General features: G+C 42.9%; 1 protein-coding gene across 2 annotated transcripts in view; it reads left to right on the forward strand.

Annotated features, from left to right (window-relative positions):
- cdkal1 (CDK5 regulatory subunit associated protein 1-like 1) overlaps positions 1 to 18,966 on the forward strand; it is a 600,053-nt gene that overhangs the window by 306,305 nt on the left and 274,782 nt on the right. For both annotated transcript variants that reach the window (XM_072560914.1, XM_072560913.1), the window contains exon 10: positions 1,184 to 1,329. In XM_072560914.1, the coding sequence (XP_072417015.1) occupies positions 1,184 to 1,329 (146 nt within the window). The remainder of the gene's footprint in view (positions 1 to 1,183; positions 1,330 to 18,966) is intronic.

Raw genomic sequence — 18,966 nt, forward strand, 5'->3', positions numbered from 1 at the left:
CTGCAGAATTCTAAGGGCAGAGGAATCTAGATGTCCTAATGCACGATTCGCAAAATGTTAGTATGCAGATACTGCAATTGAGTAAAAAACTAATGGAATGCTATTCATTATTGTGAGAAGAATTGAATATAAAAATAAGCATGCTGTGCTTCATTTATACAGGACATATTGATAACACTACATCTTGAATACTTGTACACTTTTGGCTTCCTTATTTAAGAAGGATTTAAATATCTGGAGACAGGAGATTTATCTGGAATGAACAGGTTATCTTATGAGAGAAGGTTGGCATACTGGGCTTGTTTTCACTGAAGTTTCAAAGAGTGAGGGATGACTTGATTAAAGGATATAAGATGATGAACTGTGAGCCCAGAACAGGGTGCGGGTGGAGTCAGTTTTAAAAATTATGGGTTACCCTTTTCAGGACAGAATTGAGAATTCTTTCCTTTCTGAGGGTTGCAGCTCTATCGTTGATGGTGATGGAGGCAGTGTCATTGAACAGCTTTTCAATCGGAGTAGAATTTTCATTGGGCAAGAAAGTCAAAGTGTATCAGCGGTGGATGAGTATATGGAATTCAAAATACAAATAGATTGAACATGGATTTCACATGAGGTAAAAACAATGACTGCAGATGCTGGAAAGCAAATACTGGATTATTGGTGCTGGAAGAGCACAGCAGTTCAGGCAGCATCCAACGAGCTGATGAAGGGCTTTTGCCCGAAACGTCGATTTCGCTGCTCGTTGGATGCTGCCTGAACTGCTGTGGTCTTCCAGCACCACTAATTCAGTAATGGATTTCACATGGTGGAGGCTCAAAGGGCTAAGTGCCATATGTTTGCTGCTAATTCCTATGATCTCATTTGAAGCCATAGGGATGAGAAGCACCAAATTAGGTGTATTATCAAGTTTTATAAAGTAACACAGTTCAGAATAATGTTGACAAGGAAATTGTTGTTTTGAATGAATTCTGTTTATCTAATGGTATTTGCTTGTAATAAACAGAATAATTAGCCATGTCTTTATTTATCACAAACTCAAGTAATCTGAAATTTCAAGGTAATAGTTACTGAATGTTCTCCTTTCTATGGACAGCACATGTGAATTGCATAGTATTTTTGTGCATTTTAAGAGAAACTATACAATTGATGTATTACAGCTGGAGTTCATTTTTTTCCCCTGCAGGAAATGGCAAAAATTCTCCACCATCCAAGGGTTTATTCATTCCTTCATGTGCCAGTTCAGACTGGATCAGATAGTGTTCTTATGGACATGAAGAGAGAGTACTGCATAGCAGACTTTAAGTTGGTAGTAGACTTCTTAAAGAAGCAGTAAGTAATTTTGAATTTGGATTGTCACCAGTCATACTTCAAAGTTAAACAAATGTCCTAAGTTTCACCTTTGAAATCAGATTTTATAAGACATTTAGTATCTAAATAACAATTATTGTTCTTTACTGCACCTTTACATATTTCATATACAATTCAAATCTTGCTAAAGTGCGCAGAACAGTATTGTAAACATTTCAACTGTATTGTGTATTTGAAGTTCACTGTTTAACTGCTATTTCTTTTCATGTGGTTTCTCTATTTAATTAGTCTTTGAGAAAAGCTTCCAAGTTTTGATGCCAGTGAATCAATAACTTTGCTGAATGTTTATAGGCCTCTGTATAATTGTCCACTAACACAGCCAAAAGATTTCAGTTGGTCCTTATATGAGAATTGTAGCAGATGTAGATTAATTGCTGTGTTTTCACAATGCGATCAGATCTTCCCCCTCCAGCCCTCAATGTTATGTCCTTAGTAGAACTGTTGTCTTTATCACTGTATGCACTGTAATGAATTTCATAAACAGCCAAGACTGAACTCCTCTTCTTTCACCTTCACGCTACTTCTGTGTCAGGGACCCTCCCCTTGCATAACAGATCATTTTACACATATTTAGAATTCTCTCTCAAGCCGGAACTTTCTCTAGATCTTACTCTTCATGCTGATATGACATTGGTGTCTCATTGTTTCTACTCCCCTCTCTTCTGACTTGTCTCCTTCTGAACATGTTGTACTTTGTTCTCTTAGATTAAATTTTAACAAGCGTGCTATTATTGTTGTCTGGTAAGCCGATCTCTTATTTTCAACCACCTATCCCTGTTCCTGGTCCAAAATTCCATCATTGAACATTGAGCCATCATCTTCAAGTCTGTGATTGACTTAATTAAAGTGGATTTTATGAGCATCGTGTATAACAGAGATAATCTGGGATCATGTTATGGGATTGATTTACAAGTTATTGTTCTTGGTACAACTCCTCACACTGAAATTTGTGTATCAAGAATTTGTTAGTGCTCTCATCGTGATTTTTCAGTTATTAATTATCATGGAGCATGCACAGTTGCTCAAAAGTCATAAGCCTGGCGTTACTATCTTGCTCATACCTACCCAAACTTTAGTGAAAGTTGATCTTCCCAGGATTTGAAAAGAATTTATAGCCTGTGTGGATGTGTTGGAGAGCTCAACATACCTAAGACCAGAACAAAATGACAGCCTTAATGATAAATCAAATATTTTTAATCATTTATTTTTCAATTATTATTATTTTCGTTTAGGCAACAAAACCAAAATGGTGCTTCTGCTTCCAGGCATATATATATGTATACTAGTGTTAAAATGAAAGTGAACAGGTTTCTCAGAATGCTTTTTCAATTTAACCATAATGCAGGTGTTACATAAATCCAAATTGGTTTTGTAGTTATATGACTAGACCAAACCTAAAGAAACTCCTAGAAACAACTTGCCACCCTCTTAACAATTCATGCAAGGTTATTAATGGGATGGCTAATACTCAAGGCTATTGTTGTCCTTGTCACTGAATAGTTAAAACTACATTTATGAACAGGGAATTAAGACATCAGGGCTGTTCTCACTGGAGTTGGGTTGGTTGAGAGGTGGCCTGAAAGATGTGTCTGGCATTATGGTAGTGATACCTAGTGGTGTCGTGTTTTCATTGGTCAGTGGGAGAATGCATGTCGCATGGTAGGACTCTAGAAAGTGGGACCTCAGTGTGCATGTCCTTAAAATCTTGAAGAGAGAACGACAAATAGATAAAGTAGTTAAGAAGGACTATGGATACTTGTCTTTCTTAATGAAGGCATTGAATACAAGAGCAAAGCATTTATAATGGAGCTCCATATGGTGTTAGTTCAGCCACAACTGGAGTACTGTGTGCATTTCTGGTCACCACACTATAGGAAGGGTGTGATTGCACTAGAAAGGGTGCAGAGGAGATTCACCAGGATGTCGCCTCAGTGAGGTGATTCAATTATGAAGTGAGACCAGATAGGCTGATTGTTGTTTTTCATAGAGCAGCGAAGGTTTTTTTTAATAGATATTTTTATTGAAAATTTAACGTATTTTTACAAATTTACAAATTTTTTAAAAAAGCCCCAAGCATAAACATTAATATACAATTAAATCTTAAATAAATAATAACCAAAATCTATCAAACAGAAAAAAGAGATACCGAGAGAAAAAAAAACTCAACTAACTACTAATCTAACCTACAACTAACCAGAGTGTATAATTAAGCATCTTACATTATTCAGGGAAAAAAAGACGACGGATAACACAGGCATTGACTAGTGAGATACATTCTCGGAATGTGTTAACATCAAATCATAACCAAACCTGTATTCGTGCGGGATTCCTCTCCCAAGGGGCCCCGGACCAGCCAGGTTCGCCATCTCAATTAAATAAAAGCTCTTGTTAGGATGGCTGAAATATCTGTATTTGTTTAATTCAAGAAGGGCTGCCATATTTTATGGAATAATTCGGTGTCTCGGTGCACCATATTTGTAAGGAAGTCAAGGGAAATACATTCCATGATTATTCTGTGCCAATTCTAAAGTCCAGGGGGGCCCTCAGCCACCCAGTTTACCAAAATATTTTCCTTGCACAGAAAGAGAGAAAGGAAAATAATCTTCCCATGCATATCCAGGGAGGGTAAGTTCGAAAAGCCCAAAAGGAGAGATACTGGATCCACTCTACTTTCCGTTCCTAAGATTTCTGTCAAAGCACTTGCTACTTTAATCCAATATCTACGGATCTTATGACAGGTCCATAAGCAATGTACAAGAGTGCCCACCTCTATTTTACATTTGGGACACATTGGAGATGCTCCTGCCTTAAATTTTGCCAATCGGTCCGGTGCTATATGGGCCCTATGAAGTATCTTCAACTGGGCCTGAGTTCTGTTGCAGATGGATATTTTTCTGGCATTTTCCCAAATGTCATTCCACATTTCTGTAGCGATTTCCTGTCCCAAATCCTGATCCCATGTTTTAAGCAGATTGTCTATATCTCCCAATACTTCATCATGAAAGAATGATAAATAGTGCTGACCAAAGATACCCCCATTGGCCATAACACTCTACGTTCTCTATCTGATTTATAAAGATTATCTAATAGCGTAGTCGTCTTCTGTATGTAATCTCGAATTTGGAAATATTGAAATAGATCACCATTAGGTAAATCCAAATTTCTGATGCAGCTGTTCAAAAGACATCAGGACGCCTTCTTTAAACAGATCCCCTAAACAGGAGATACCCCTGGATCTCCAGCATTTAAAAGTGGCATCTGTAAGTCCTGGTTGAAACCCCCATGCTCCCACTATCAGATTATAGGGGGATGTTTTATGTGAGTTGCCCTCATTTTGCCGCATTATATTCCAAGCTTTAATTGTGTTTAGTATTATAGGGTTTTTACATTGATCCATGATGATTTTCCTCTTGTCTGAAAATAAGAGGTTAATAAGTGGGCATTTTACTTGAGAAGCCTCGACATCCAGCCAAGTTGATTGCGGGTCAGACAAGACCCAATCGGCTATGCAGCTTAACTGATATTTCATAAAATCTGGGAAATCCAGTCCTCCCCTTGCCTGTGGAAGCTGTAGCTTCTTCAGCTTAATGAGGGGCCGTCTATGATTCCAGATAAAGGAACCCAGCCAGCCATACAATTTACGTAGTGCCAGTCTCGGTAGCATCACCGGACGCATTCTCATAGGGTATAGGAGACTGGGCAGAATATTCATTTTAATTAGTGCTATTCTACCTAACCAGGAAATTGGAAAGTCTCCCCATCACTGGAGGTTCTACCTTATCCTTTCCAGTAAATGCACAAAGTTAGCCTTGTATAACTGACCAAATACTGGGGTGATAAAAATGCCTAAATATAAGAAACCCTCCAGGGACCACCGAAAGGGAAAGTGGGATCCCTCTAAAGGGTGGGATATACTAGCAAGGCCACCCATTGGCATAGCCTCCGATTTTGAAAAATTAATTTTATAGCCTGAAAATGTACTAAATGTATGAATAACTTGAATTAAACGAGGCACGGACATCAAAGGATTACTGAGAAATAGAAGAACATCATCTGCATAAAGGGTAATTTTATGTTTACCTGTACCAATCCTCGGGGCTGTTATATTAGGGTCAACCTGTATAGCTTCTGCTAGTGGCTCAATTATTAGCGTAAATAGCAATGGTGAAAGAGGACATCCCTGACAGCAGCCCCTACCCACTCTGAAGCTATCCGAGCCTAATTCATTGGTAATCACAACTGCTTTGGGATCATTCAACAATGTTGAGACCCATTTGGTAAACACCTTTCTAACGCCAAACCTTTCCAATGTGTAAAACAGATATGACCATTCAACCCTATCGAATGCCTTTTCCGCATCTAATGAGACTACTACTCCTGGTATCTTTCCCTGATTGCAGGCTTGAATCACATTCAAAACCCTTCTAATATTATTGGATGATCTACAGCCCTTAATAAACCCCGTCTGATCCTCCTTTGTGATGTGTGGCAGTACCCTTTCTAGCCTCAACGCTAACGTTTTAGAAGGGATTTTAAAATCTACATTTAGCAAGGATATTGGTCTGTAGGATGCGTAATCTTCTGGGTCCTTTCCTTTTTTTGAGAATAAGAGAGATATTCGCCTCTTTCAGCGAAGGTGGGAGACATGTCCATAAGTGGACCAGCCAATATTCCTGTAAATTCTTTATAGAATTCAGCTTGAAAGCCATCTGGACCAGGTGCCTTACCGCTCTGAAGTTGCCTGATTGCGTCAAGTATTTCTTGGCTTGTTAAGGGAGCATTCAGGACCAATACTTGTTCTGGAGTTAGTTCCGGAAAGGTCAGGTTTTTTAAAAATGACTGTATCCTCCTAGCTCTGTCTGTGCAATCCTGTGATTTATATAAATCAGAATAAAATTTTCTAAAGATTGTGTTAATCCTTTTATGATCATGAGTCAGAAGACCCGTACTTTCCTTGATAGACGTAATAGTTTGAGGGGCCTTTTTTATCTTTGCGAGAAATGCTAAGGATCTACCAGGTTTATCGCCAAATTCATATAACCTTTGTTTTGCAAATAATATTTCCCTCTTAGCAGTTTAGGTAAGCGTAGTGTTTAGAGCTGTCCTAAGGGCCGTAATCCTTTGTAATTTGATAATAGAAGGTCTGTCAGCGTATGCTGTTTCAGCTGCCTTTAAGCGAGCTTTGAGCAGACGCTGTTGTTCTTCCTTTAATTTGTTCTGGGTCGCTGAGTATGAAATGATCAAACCTCGCACGTAAGCTTTGATGGTCTCCCTCATCATTGATGGGTTGCTAGCCGTACCTGAATTAATTTCTAAAAAAGTTTTAAATTCTTGAGAGAAGTACTTTACAAATTTACTACCCTTCATCAGGAAGGGATCCATACGCCAGTGTCGGGGGGATGTCTCATTGTTCCTTGCCTTGATTTCCATATCTACAGCAGTGTGATCAGAAATTATTATACTGCTTATTTTACAGGATGATATGTGGAATTTTAAAAAATCGAGGGGGCAAGAAACATATCAATTCTTTTATGACATTTATGTGGATTGGAGTAAAAAGAAAAATCTCTACCCTTTGGGTGAAGGCATCTCCATACATCTACTAGTCTTAATTCTTTGTTCAAATCCACCAATTGTCTGGATCTGGGAGATACACCTGCAGTACTTTTGGGAATCCTATCTATTTCCGACTCCATAATACAATTAAAATCTCCCCCTATAATTGTATGTCGAGCACCGAGAGCCATCAGTTTTGAGAAGGCTTCCGTTATGTGAAGGATGTGCCGGGGAACAATATGGATTTAAGATCCCATAATCCTCTCCATTTATAAGGGCTTTAGTCAGAATATATCATCCAGATTCGTCTTTTATCTGGTTTAGGATTTTGAAAGGGAAATTCTTCCGAATAAGGATAACAACTCCCCTACTTTTTGAGCTGAACGAAGAAAAGAAGGCCTGATCAAATCCACCCTGTCGTAACTTCAAGTGTTCTTTATCCAATAAGTGTGTCTCCTGTAGGAGAGCAATATCAGTCCTTTCTTTCTTGAGGTTTGATAATATTTTCTTCCTTTTGATTGGAGAATTACTCCCCTTGACATTCCTGGTGCACCATTTAACGGACTGATTAACCATAATCGTCCCGGCAAGTCCGAGACCCCTCGGGAGGGAATCCCTATCCAGAACATCCCGAGCATAGAGCATATAAAATTCACAAAAATAAAGGCTCTTTAATACACTCTCATCAATATAATAAAAAACTATTTCTAAATAAAAAAACAATATAAAATGTATTTAAATGGAGATTTTCCCCCTTGTTCCCAGGGGGCATCACTTCCTTTCCAAAAGCCCATCATATCCTCTCCCAACCAGTGCCCCAACTTGACCCAGGCACCCCACGATAGGATGAAGAAAATTCAAATACACTACAGAGCTAGAATTAACAGTGAGCACCCCCTTCTCCCCACCCCCCCCCCCCGCCCCAACCAACGCCTGGATATATTTGGTAATGTTAATACCATGTATAAACATATATAACTATAAAATTGCACAGTCTCAACATGTAATAATTAAATATAGTAATACAAAATGACAGGGGAAAACAACCCCGCTCCTAAAGACAGAGATAAGATAGGATAAGGTAACCACCTCCCCCCACCTACATTAACTAGACCCCCCAGCCTATTTATATATAAAAAAAGGGGTGGGGGGAAGAAAATCGCTAAGTAGAGAACAAATAATTAAACCTCTCTCCCCAATCCCAAAGATAATATTAAACAGTAAGATAATGAAAGGGATTAATATTTTAAAAAGGGGGTGTAAACCGGAGTGGGGGGAGAGCAAAACAACATTAATTAACTCTTACAATTTATCAAAGAGAATCCAAAAATTCCTTGGCCTTCTCTGGCGATCCGAAGTTGTGGACGGGCCCTTCATGGCTAAAGTGTAGCGATGCTGGGTAGCGCAAGGAGTACTGAATATTTAAGTCCCTTAAACACTTTGCTTTGTCAAACGCCTTCCTCTTTCGGACCAGAGCTGGGGAAAAGTCCTGGAATAACATATTCTTGGATCCTTTATAAATCATGGCTTGGATATCTTTCCCAAGACTTCTGGAAACTTCTAAGGGTATCTGCCTCTCCTTATAGCTCTGCAGCCGGAACAGGACCGGGTGGGGGCGCTGGTTCGAGTCGGGCCCGCATATTGCCACCCGTAGGCCCATTCCACCCTTGCCTGTCCTGATCCAGCCTCCAGATTTAAAAGCTGTGGAAGCCACTGTTTGAGAATCGCTGTAAGCTGGCCTTCCTGTTCCTGTTCGGGAAGGCCCAGCAACCTAATATTTTTTCAACGACCTCAAGAATCGAGGTCGTCAATGTGATTTTTCTAAGGTCCAGACTTACTGTTCGAGAGTCCGGACCCGATCCATAGTTGATTCTACTATAGTCTCGGAGGTCGTGGCCTTTAGCTTCGCCTCTCCAACTCGGCGCTTGATTTCCTCGATGTCTTGGTCGTGCTTTTGTAGCGTGGCTGAGAGTGAATTCCATTGGCTCTGGGACACTTTGCTGAAGGCATTGATCTTCGTGTCAAATTTGGAGATTATTTCCACGAGGCTCACCACTGTAGGTAAGTCCCCAGGGGCGGCTGCGGACGCCTCAGCTTCAGCTGGGGATGTTGGGGGAGGGGTTCCTGCCCGCTTAGTCATTTTTACAGGAGATTAGATTGTTTAAATTCAGTACTGAGCAACTAATGACATTAAGTAAAAACTATTTTAAGTGATTTGGTGAGTGTGGAGGTGGTGGATGGCCTACTTTGCCCAAGTCTTGGGAGGAGCACTATAGACTCAGATTTGCTGGGTCGCCGCCATCTTGGATCCCCAGCAGAGAAGGTTGAGGGGGTGCCTGATTGAGATATACAAAATTATGAGTAGATTAGATAGAACAAAATTCTTTCCCTTAGTCAAGGGGTCAATAACCAAGGAGCATAATTTGAAGGTAAGGAGCAGAAGTCTTAGAGGAGATTTGAGGAAAGATTTTTTTTAACCCAGATGGTAGTGGATATCTGGAGCTGACTAGGAGAAAGTGAGGACTGTAGATGCTGGAGATCAGAGTCTACATGTGTGGATCTGGAAAAGTACAGCAGATCAGGCAGTAACCGAGGAGCAGGAGAGTTGATGTTTTGCGCATAATGTCTTCATCTGGAGTGTGGAGGGGGTCCAAAAGGGGCTAAGAGATAAATAGAAGCGGTGTGGGTCTGGGGGGAAGGTGACCCCCACCACCAGAGATATATTTCCCTCCCCACTCCATCAGCATTCTGCAGAGACCATTCCCTCCATGACCCCTCGTTAGGTCCACTCCACCTACAAACCCACTCTCCACTCCCGGCACCTTCCCTTGCTGCCACAAGAGGTGTAAAACCTGTGCCTACACCTCCCCTCTCACCTCCATCCAAGGCCCCAAAAGATCCTTTCACATCCGGCAGAGATTTTCCTGATACCTCATCTGCTGTGTCCGTTGCTCTCCATGTGGTCTCCTCTACACTGTGGAGACAGGATGCCAAATTGCAGAACATTCCAGAAAACTTCTCTGGGACACACCACACCAAACAAACCCCACCGCCCTGTGGATGACCACTTCAACATCCCCTTCCACTTTGCCAAGGACATGCAAGTCCTGGGCCGCCTCCACTGCCAAGTCCAAGCCACCCAACACCAGGAGGAAGAATGCCTCATCTTCCGCCTTGGGACCCTCCAATTACACGGCATCAATGTTGGTTTCATCAGTTTCCTCATCTCTCCTCCCCTCACCTTATTACCAGATCCAACCATTCAACCTGGCTCTGCACTCTTGAACTGTACTATCTGTCCATCTTCCTTCCCACCTAAGTGCTCCACCCTTCACTCCAACCTATCACTATCACCTCCCAAGCTACCTTCCAAGCTGCCTTCTCCCCAGCCATACCCCTACCCCCCATTTATTAGATTAGATTACTTACAGTGTGGAAACAGGCCCTTCGGCCCAACAAGTCCACACCGCCCCGCCGAAGCGTAACCCACCCATACCCCTACATCTATATCTACCCCTTACCTAACACTACGGGCAATTTAGCATGGCCAATTCACCTGACCTGCACATCTTTGGACTGTGGGAGGAAACCGGAGGAAACCCACGCAGACACGGGGAGAACGTGCAAACTCCACACAGTCAGTCGCCTGAGGCGGGAATCGAACCCGGGTCTCTGGCGCTGTGAGGCAGCAGTGCTAACCACTGTGCCACCGTGCCGCCCACTCTTCTCTCTCTTCTCTCCTCCACATTCCTGAAGAAGGGCTTATGCCTGAAACATCGACCCTCCTACTTCTTGCATGCTGCTTCACCTGCTGTGCTTTTCCAGTGCCACGCCTTTTGAATCTGGAGCCTACTGTCTGAAACGATGGCAGAGGTCCGAACCCTTGATGTTCAAGAAATATTAAGGTGAGCATTTGAAATGCCACTGCATGCAATTGGACAGATGCTGGATGACCAGTGCAAATACAATGGGCTGAAGCACCTTGTTCCATGCTGTAAACACTCAACACGAGAAGACACAAATTAAGATTCACACAACACCAGGTTATAGTCCGATAGGTTTATGTGGAAGCACTAGGTTTTGGAGTGCTGCTCCATCATCAGGTGGTTGCTAACTTATGATGACATATCATGACATATTAAGATAGTCACCAACAAATGAAACAGCAAGTTGAAAAATTATTTATTTTGTTCATGATTATTTTGACATAAATTGTTGTAGTTCTGTTCGCCGAGCTGGGAATTTGTGTTGCAGACGTTTCGTCCTCTGTATAGGTGACATCCTCAGTGCTTGGGACCCTCCTGTGAAGCGCTTCTGTGATCTTTCCTCCGGCATTTGTAGTGGTTTGAATCTGCCGCTTCCGGTTGTCAGTTCTAGCTGTCCGCTGCATATTGGGTCCAGGTTGATGTGCTTATTGATTGAATCTGTGGAGGAGTGCCATGCCTCTCGGAATTCCCTGGCTGTTCTCTGTTGTCCCAGTCGAATTCATGTTGCTTGTCATCTGTGTGTGTGGCTACTAAGCATAGCTGGTCATGTTGTTTTGTGGCTAGTTGGTGTTCATGGATGCGGATCGTTAGCTGTCTTCTTGTTTGTCCTATGTAGTGTTTTGTGCACTCCTTCATCACACCTAACACCTCTCCCATCACACACGGCACCTTTCCATGCAATTGCAGAAGGTGCAACATCTGCCCCTTTACCTCTTCCATGCTCACCATCCAAGGCCCCAAACACTCATTTCAGATTAAGCAGCGTTTCACTTGTACCTTTTTCAATTTAGTAAGGTAAAAACAATGACTACAGATGCTGAAAATCAAATACTGGATTAGTGGTGCTGGAAGAGCACAGCAGTTCAGGCAGCATCCAACGAGCAGCAAAATCAACGTTTCGGGCAAAAGCCCTTCATCAGGAATAAAGGCAGTGAGCCTGCAGCATGGAGAGATAAGCTGGAGGAGGGTGGGGGTGGGGAGAGAGTAGCATAGAGTACAATGGGTGAGTGGGGGAGGAGATGAAGGTGATAGGTCAAAGAGGAGAGGGTGGAGTGGATAGGTGGAAAAGAAGATAGGCAGGTCGGACAAGTCAAGGAGACAGTAAGTGAGCTGGAAGTTTGAAACTAGAATGAGGTGGGGGAAGGGGAAATGAGGAAGCTGTTGAAGTCCACATTGATGCCCTGGGGTTGAAGTGTTCCGAGGCGGAAGATGAGGCGTTCTTCCTCCAGGCATCTGGTAGTGAGGGAGCGGCGGTGAAGGAGGCCCAGGACCTCCATGTCCTCGGCAGAGTGGGAGGGGGAGTTGAAATGTTGGGCCACGGGGCGGTTTGGTTGATTGGTGCGGGTGTCTCGGAGATGTTCCCTAAAGCGCTCTGCTAGGAGGCGCCCAGTCTCCCCAATGTAGAGGAGACCACATCGGGAGCAACGGATACAATAAATGATATTGGTGGATGTGCAGGTGAAACTTTGATGGATGTGGAAGGCTCCTTTAGGGCCTTGGATAGAGGTGAGGGAGGAGGTGTGGGCACAGGTTTTACAGTTCCTGCGGTGGCAGGGGAAAGTGCCAGAATGGGAGGGTGGGTCGTAGGGGGGTGTGGACCTGACTAGGTAGTCACGGAGGGAACGGTCTTTGCGGAAGGCGGAAAGGGGTGGGGAGGGAAATATATCCCTGGTGGTGGGGTCTTTTTGGAGGTGGCGGAAATGTCGGTGGATGATTTGGTTGATGCGAAGGTTTGTAGGGTGGAAGGTGAGCACCAGGGGCGTTCTGTCCTTGTTACGGTTGGAGGGGTGGGGTCTGAGGGCGGAGGTGCGGGATGTGGACGAGATGCGTTGGAGGGCATCTTTAACCACATGGGAAGGGAAATTGCGGTCTCTAAAGAAGGAGGCCATCTGGTGTGTCCTATGGTGGAACTGGTCCTCCTGGGAGCAGATACGGCGGAGGCGGAGAAATTGGGAATACGGGATGGCATTTTTGCAAGAGATAGGGTGGGAGGAGGTGTAATCCAGGTAGCTATGGGAGTCAGTGGGTTTGTAAAAAATGTCATTGTCGAGTCGGTCGTCACTAATGGAGATGGTGAGGTCCAGGAAGGGGAGCGAGGTGTCAGAGATAGTCCAGGTAAATTTAAGGTCAGGGTGGAATGTGTTGGTGAAGTTGATGAATTGCTCAACCTCCTCGCGGGAGCACGAGGTGGCGCCAATGCAGTCATCAATGTAGCGGAGGAAGAAGTGGGGAGTGGTGCCGGTGTAATTACAGAAGATCAACTGTTTTTCAATTTAGTCTATCGCATTCGTTGCTCCCAATGTGCTCTCCTCTATATCGGAGAGACAAAACGCCGACTGGGTGATCGCTTTGCTGAGTACCTTCGGTCTGTACGCAATCAAGTCCCAGACCTTCCTGTGGCTTGCCACTTCAACACCCAATCCTGCTCCCATGCCCACATGTCTGTCCTCGGCCTGCTGCAATGTTCCAGTGAAGCTCAACGCAAACTGGAGGGACAGCATCTCATCTTCCGACGAGGCATGTTACAGCCTGCCAGTCTTAACATTGAATTCAACAACTTTAGATGATTATCCTATCTCGACCCCTCTGTTTTCATTCTGCTCCGTAATTTTATTTCATTTATTTAAAAAAAAATTTTTTTTTCACTGTTCTGTACCTCTTATTTCTTGATTGTCTCTTTCTCTCGCTCCCCCCTCTCTCATTACCTTTTTCCTCTCCTCTTCCCCCTTAGCTACCCTTCTCACCTGTTTTCTATTTTGCTTCTGCTTCACCCATCCCCCCCTATCCCCCACATATCTTGTCACATAGCACTGGCTTCAATCTTGGTCATTCACAGCTCCTAATCTCCCTATAACCTCTATGCACGGTCATTATCACCTCTTTATTGCTACCTTTGCTTCTGGAGCCATGACTCACCTTCTCTCAGCCCAGTATAAATACCTCCCTATTTCTCCCTTTTTTTAGCTTTGACAAAGGGTCCGTTAGACTCGAAGCGTCAGCTCTTTTCTCTCCTTACCGATGCTGCCAGACCTGCTGAGATTTTCCAGCATTTTCTCTTTTGGTTTCAGATTCCAGCATCCGCAGTAATTTGCTTTTATAAAGGAAGAAGGAGTGTACTTAAGAGGGAAATCAGGAGGGCAAAAAGGGGACATGAGATAGCTTTGGCAAATAGAATTAAGGAGAATCCAAAGAGTTTTTACAAGTACATGAAGGAAAAAAGGATAACTAGGGAGAGAATAGGCCCCCTCAAAGATCAGCAAGGCGGCCTTTGTGTGGAGCCGCAGAAAATGGGGTAGATACAGTCCTGAAAAACAGTTCTTACAGTAGCTTCTTTATACACTATTCTTACATACATTAACATGCTATCACTATGGTGTTACATAGTTTTATCTATTGTGGACAAAATGTTTGTGTGACATCTGTCCTGTGGAAGCAGGAGATTGTTTAAACATTTGCTAAGTGCTGGCTGTTACCCCTGATAGGGTTAGTGTGTTTGTCTGGTCTGCCTGCATAATTAAGAGGTGTTGATCCTTTTGTCTTTTAAATTAGTAAATTTAAGTAAATATACTAAACCTTTATCATCTAAATATGTTAGAAATTACACATGCTTAATAAAAGTATAAAATATATTAACCTGATATTTGAGCTATAGGGAGAGGTTGAATAGGCTAGGGCTTTTTTCCCTGGAGTGTCAGAGGCTGAGGGGGGTGACCTTATAGAGGTTTTCAAAATCATGAGGGGCATGGATAGGATAAAGAGACAAAGTCTTTTCCCTGGGGTCGCTGAGTCCAGAAGTAGAGGGCATAGGTTTAGGGTGAGAGGGAAAAGATATAAAAGAGACCTAAGGGACAACTTCTTCACTCAGAGGGTGGTACATGATTGGAAGGAGCTGCCAGAGGAAGTGGTGAGGCTAGTACAATTGCAACATTTCAAATGCACCTGGATGGGTATATGAATCGGAAGGGTTTGGAATGATATGGACCAGGTGCTGGCAGGTGTGACTAGATTGGGTTGGGATATCTGGTTGGCTTGGACGGATTGGACCGAAGGGTCTGTTTCCATGCTGTACACCTCTATGACTCTGTGATTGCCACTGCTGGGTCATGAGATTTTATTTACTGTTACTTGTTTTGACATTCATTCATGCAGTTTCACGGAAGCACTGTTTTGATGAGAAGTTGCTTAAAGTGAATGGAGGCTCTATTTAATATGTATTTAACAGGTACATATTAGTTGAGCAAACTGTTAATGTTCTGTAAATATTCAGGCCCCAAAGGATGGATGCTAAAGGCTGATTAATATTATAATCTTTCCATAATTCCAAGTGAGTCACAGAAACATGATGGTTGGGTGACTTTGTTCTGAATAGGTTACGATATTGACACTTATTCAGGGGTAGCTTTTGATATAGAAAAAGGTCTAAACACTGCTTGCAGCATTGGGCCGATACAGCTGAAAGATATGAAGAAGCACTAATGAGTTTGAAGAGATGTTTTAATTTAGCCTATCTTGTAATAGTTAAATGTGCTACTAAAACGTGGTTTTATGAACGAGCGAATGAAAATGTGGTATAGTATACATAGCGAGCTGGTGAGTTAGTACAGAGTTATGAATGAATGATTTGGAGATGCCGGTATTGGACTGGGGAGTACAAAGTAAAAAAATCACACAACACCAGGTTATGTGGTCTCCTCTACATTGGGGAGACTGGGCGCCTCCTAGCAGAGCGCTTTAGGGAACATCTCCGAGACACCCACACCAATCAACCAAACCGCCCCGTGGCCCAACATTTCAACTCCCCCTCCCACTCTGCCGAGGACATGGAGGTCCTGGGCCTCCTTCACCGCCGCTCCCTCACCACCAGACGCCTGGAGGAAGAACGCCTCATCTTCCGCCTCGGAACACTTCAACCCCAGGGCATCAATGTGGACTTCAACAGCTTCCTCATTTCCCCTTCCCCCACCTCATCCTAGTTTGAAACTTCCAGCTCAGTTACTGTCTCCTTGACTTGTCCGACCTGCCTATCTCCTTTTCCACCTATCCACTCCACCCTCTCCTCCTTGACCTATCACCTTCATCTCCTCCCCCACTCACCCATTGTACTCTATGCTACTCTCTCCCCACCCCCACCCTCCTCTAGCTTATCTCTCCACGCTTCAGGCTCACTGCCTTTATTCCTGATGAAGGGCTTTTGCCCGAAACATCGATTTCGCTGCTCGTTGGATGCTGCCTGAACTGCTGTGCTCTTCCAGCACCACTAATCCAGTATTTGGTTTTCAGCATCTGCAGTCATTGTTTTTACCTTATAGTCCAATAGGTCTAATCGGAAAGCAGACTAGCTTTTGGAGCGCCGCTACTTCATCAGGTGGTTGTGGAGGACACAATTGTAAGGCATCAAATTTATAGCACAAGTTTACAGTGTGATGTAACTAAAATTATATATTGAAAAATACCTTGATTGTTTGTGGAGTCTTTCATCTGTTCGAATACCATGATAGTTTCATTTCTTTCATGTGTAAATCACAAAACCTTTTTTCACAAGTTGCATTCTCAGGTTAACTGTAACAATTGGTGTTATCTGGACAAAATGTTGAAGGTGTTAGCCCCCTGTGTTCTGTGTCTGTGCCCTAATGTTTAGACTGATTCTAATCTAAAAAGTGAGATAACAGTCTTACATGGATTCAGGCAGTTTTGTAGACATTAGGTGCAGGAGTAGGCCGTTCTGCCCTTCGAGCCAGCACCACCTCATTATGATCATGGCTGATCATCCTCAATCAGTATCCTGTTCCTGCCTTATCCCCATACCCTTGATTCCACTATCCTTAAGAGCTCTATCCAACTCTTTCTTGAAAGTATCCAGAGACTTGGCCTCCACAGCCTTCTGGGCACAGCATTCCATACACCCACCACTCTCTGGGTGAAGAGGTTTCTCCTCAACTCTGTTCTAAGTGACCTACCACTTATTTTTAAACTGTGTCCTCTGGCTCGGGACTCACCCATCAGCAGAAACATGCTTCCTGCCTCCAGAGTGTCCAATCCTTTAATAATCTTATATGTCTCAATCAGATCCCCTCTCAGCCTTCTAAACTCAAGCATATACAAGCTCAGTCGCTCCAATCTTTCAGTATAAGATAGTCCTACCATTCCGGGAATTGACCTCGTAAATCTATGCTGCACTCCCTCAATAGCTAGAATGTCTTTCCTCAAATTTGGAGACCAAAACTGTGCACAGTGTTCCAGGTGCAGTCTCACCAGGGCCCTGCAGAAGGACCTCTTTGCTTCTATACGCAGTTCCTCTTGTTATGAAGGCCAGCATGCTATTAGCTTTCGTCGTGCCTGCTGTACCTGCATGCGTGCTTTCATTGACTGATGTACAAGAACACCTAGATCTCGTTGTACTGCCCCTTTACCTAACTTGACTCCATTTATGATTTGGAGATGCCAGTGTTGGACTGGGGTGTACAAAGTTAAAAATTACACAACACCAGGTTATAGCCCAACAGGTTTAATTGGAAGCACACTAGCTTTCGGAGGGTGGCTCCTTCATCAGGTGATTGTGGAGGGTTCGATCATAACACAGAATTTATAGCAAAAATTTGCAGTGTGATGTAACTGAAATTATACATTAAAAATTGATTGTCTGTTAAGCCTTTCATCTGTTAGAGTACAGATTTCTGTAACTCTGCAAGCACAATAGCCAGAATGTCTTTCCTCAAATTTGGAGACCAAAATTGCGCACAATGTTCCAGGTGCGGTCTCACCAGGGCCCTGCAGAAGGACCTCTTTGCTTCTATATGCAATTCCTCTTGTTATGAAGGCCAAATTTGAGGAAAGACATTCTGGCTATTGTCCTTGCAGAGTTACATTGCACTTTGCTCAAAAACTGCATACATTCATGTCGAACTCTGAGCTCAAAAACTGCATGAATTTATGTAAAACTCTGTTATCTCACTTTTTAGATTAGAATCAATCTAAACATCAGGTCATAGACAGAGAACACAGGGGGCTAACACCTTCAACATATTGTCTAGCTATCACCATTGTTAACAGCTAATCCGAGAATGCAAGTTTAAAAAAAGGGTTTTGTGATTTACACATGAAAGAAGTGAAACTATCACTGTATTCTAACAGATGAAAGGCTTAACAGACAATCAGTTTTTCAATGTATAATTTCAGTTGCATCACACTGCAAATTTTTGCTATAAATTCTGTGTTACAATCGAGCCCTCCACAATCACCTGATGAAGGAGCGTTGCTCCGAAAGCTAGTGTGCATCCAATTAAACCTGTTGGACTATAACCTGGTGTTGTGTGATTTTTAACTCTGACTCCATTTAGGTAGTCATCTGCCTCCCTGCTCTTGCCACCAAAATGGATAACCACACATTTATCCACATTAAACTACATTTGCCATGCATCCGTCCACTCATCTAGCCTGTTCAGGTCACCCGGTATTCTCCTAACATCCTCCTCACATTTCACCCTGCCACCCAGCAGCAAATTTGCTAATATTACTTTTAATACCTTCATCTATATCATTAATGTACATTGTAAAAAGCTGCGGTCCCAGCACTGATCCCTGTAGCACACCATTGGTCGCCGTCTGCCATTCCGAAAGGGAGCCGTTTATCACTACTCTTTGTTTCCTGTCAGCCAACCAATTTTCAATCCATGTCAGTATTTTGCCCCTAATACCATGCACCCTAATTTTGCTCGCTAACTTCCTATGTGGGACTTTCTGAAAGTCTAGGTATACTACATCCACTGGATCTCCCTTGTCCATCTTCATCGTTGCATCCTCAAAAAATTCCAGAAGATTACTCAAGCATGATATTCCTTTCATAAATCCATGCTGACTCTGACCTATCCTGTTACTGCTATCATAATTTCATCCTTTATAATTGACTCCAGCATTTTTCCCAACACTGAGGTCAGACTAACTGGTCTATAATTCTCTGTTTCCTCTCTCCCTCCTTTCTTAAAAAGTGGGACAACATTAGCCACCCTCCAATCCACAGGAGCTGATCCTGAATCTATAGAACATTGGAAAATGATCA

This window comes from Chiloscyllium punctatum, chromosome 41, assembly GCF_047496795.1.
Source record: "Chiloscyllium punctatum isolate Juve2018m chromosome 41, sChiPun1.3, whole genome shotgun sequence".
In the NCBI taxonomy this organism is placed as follows: domain Eukaryota; kingdom Metazoa; phylum Chordata; class Chondrichthyes; order Orectolobiformes; family Hemiscylliidae; genus Chiloscyllium; species Chiloscyllium punctatum.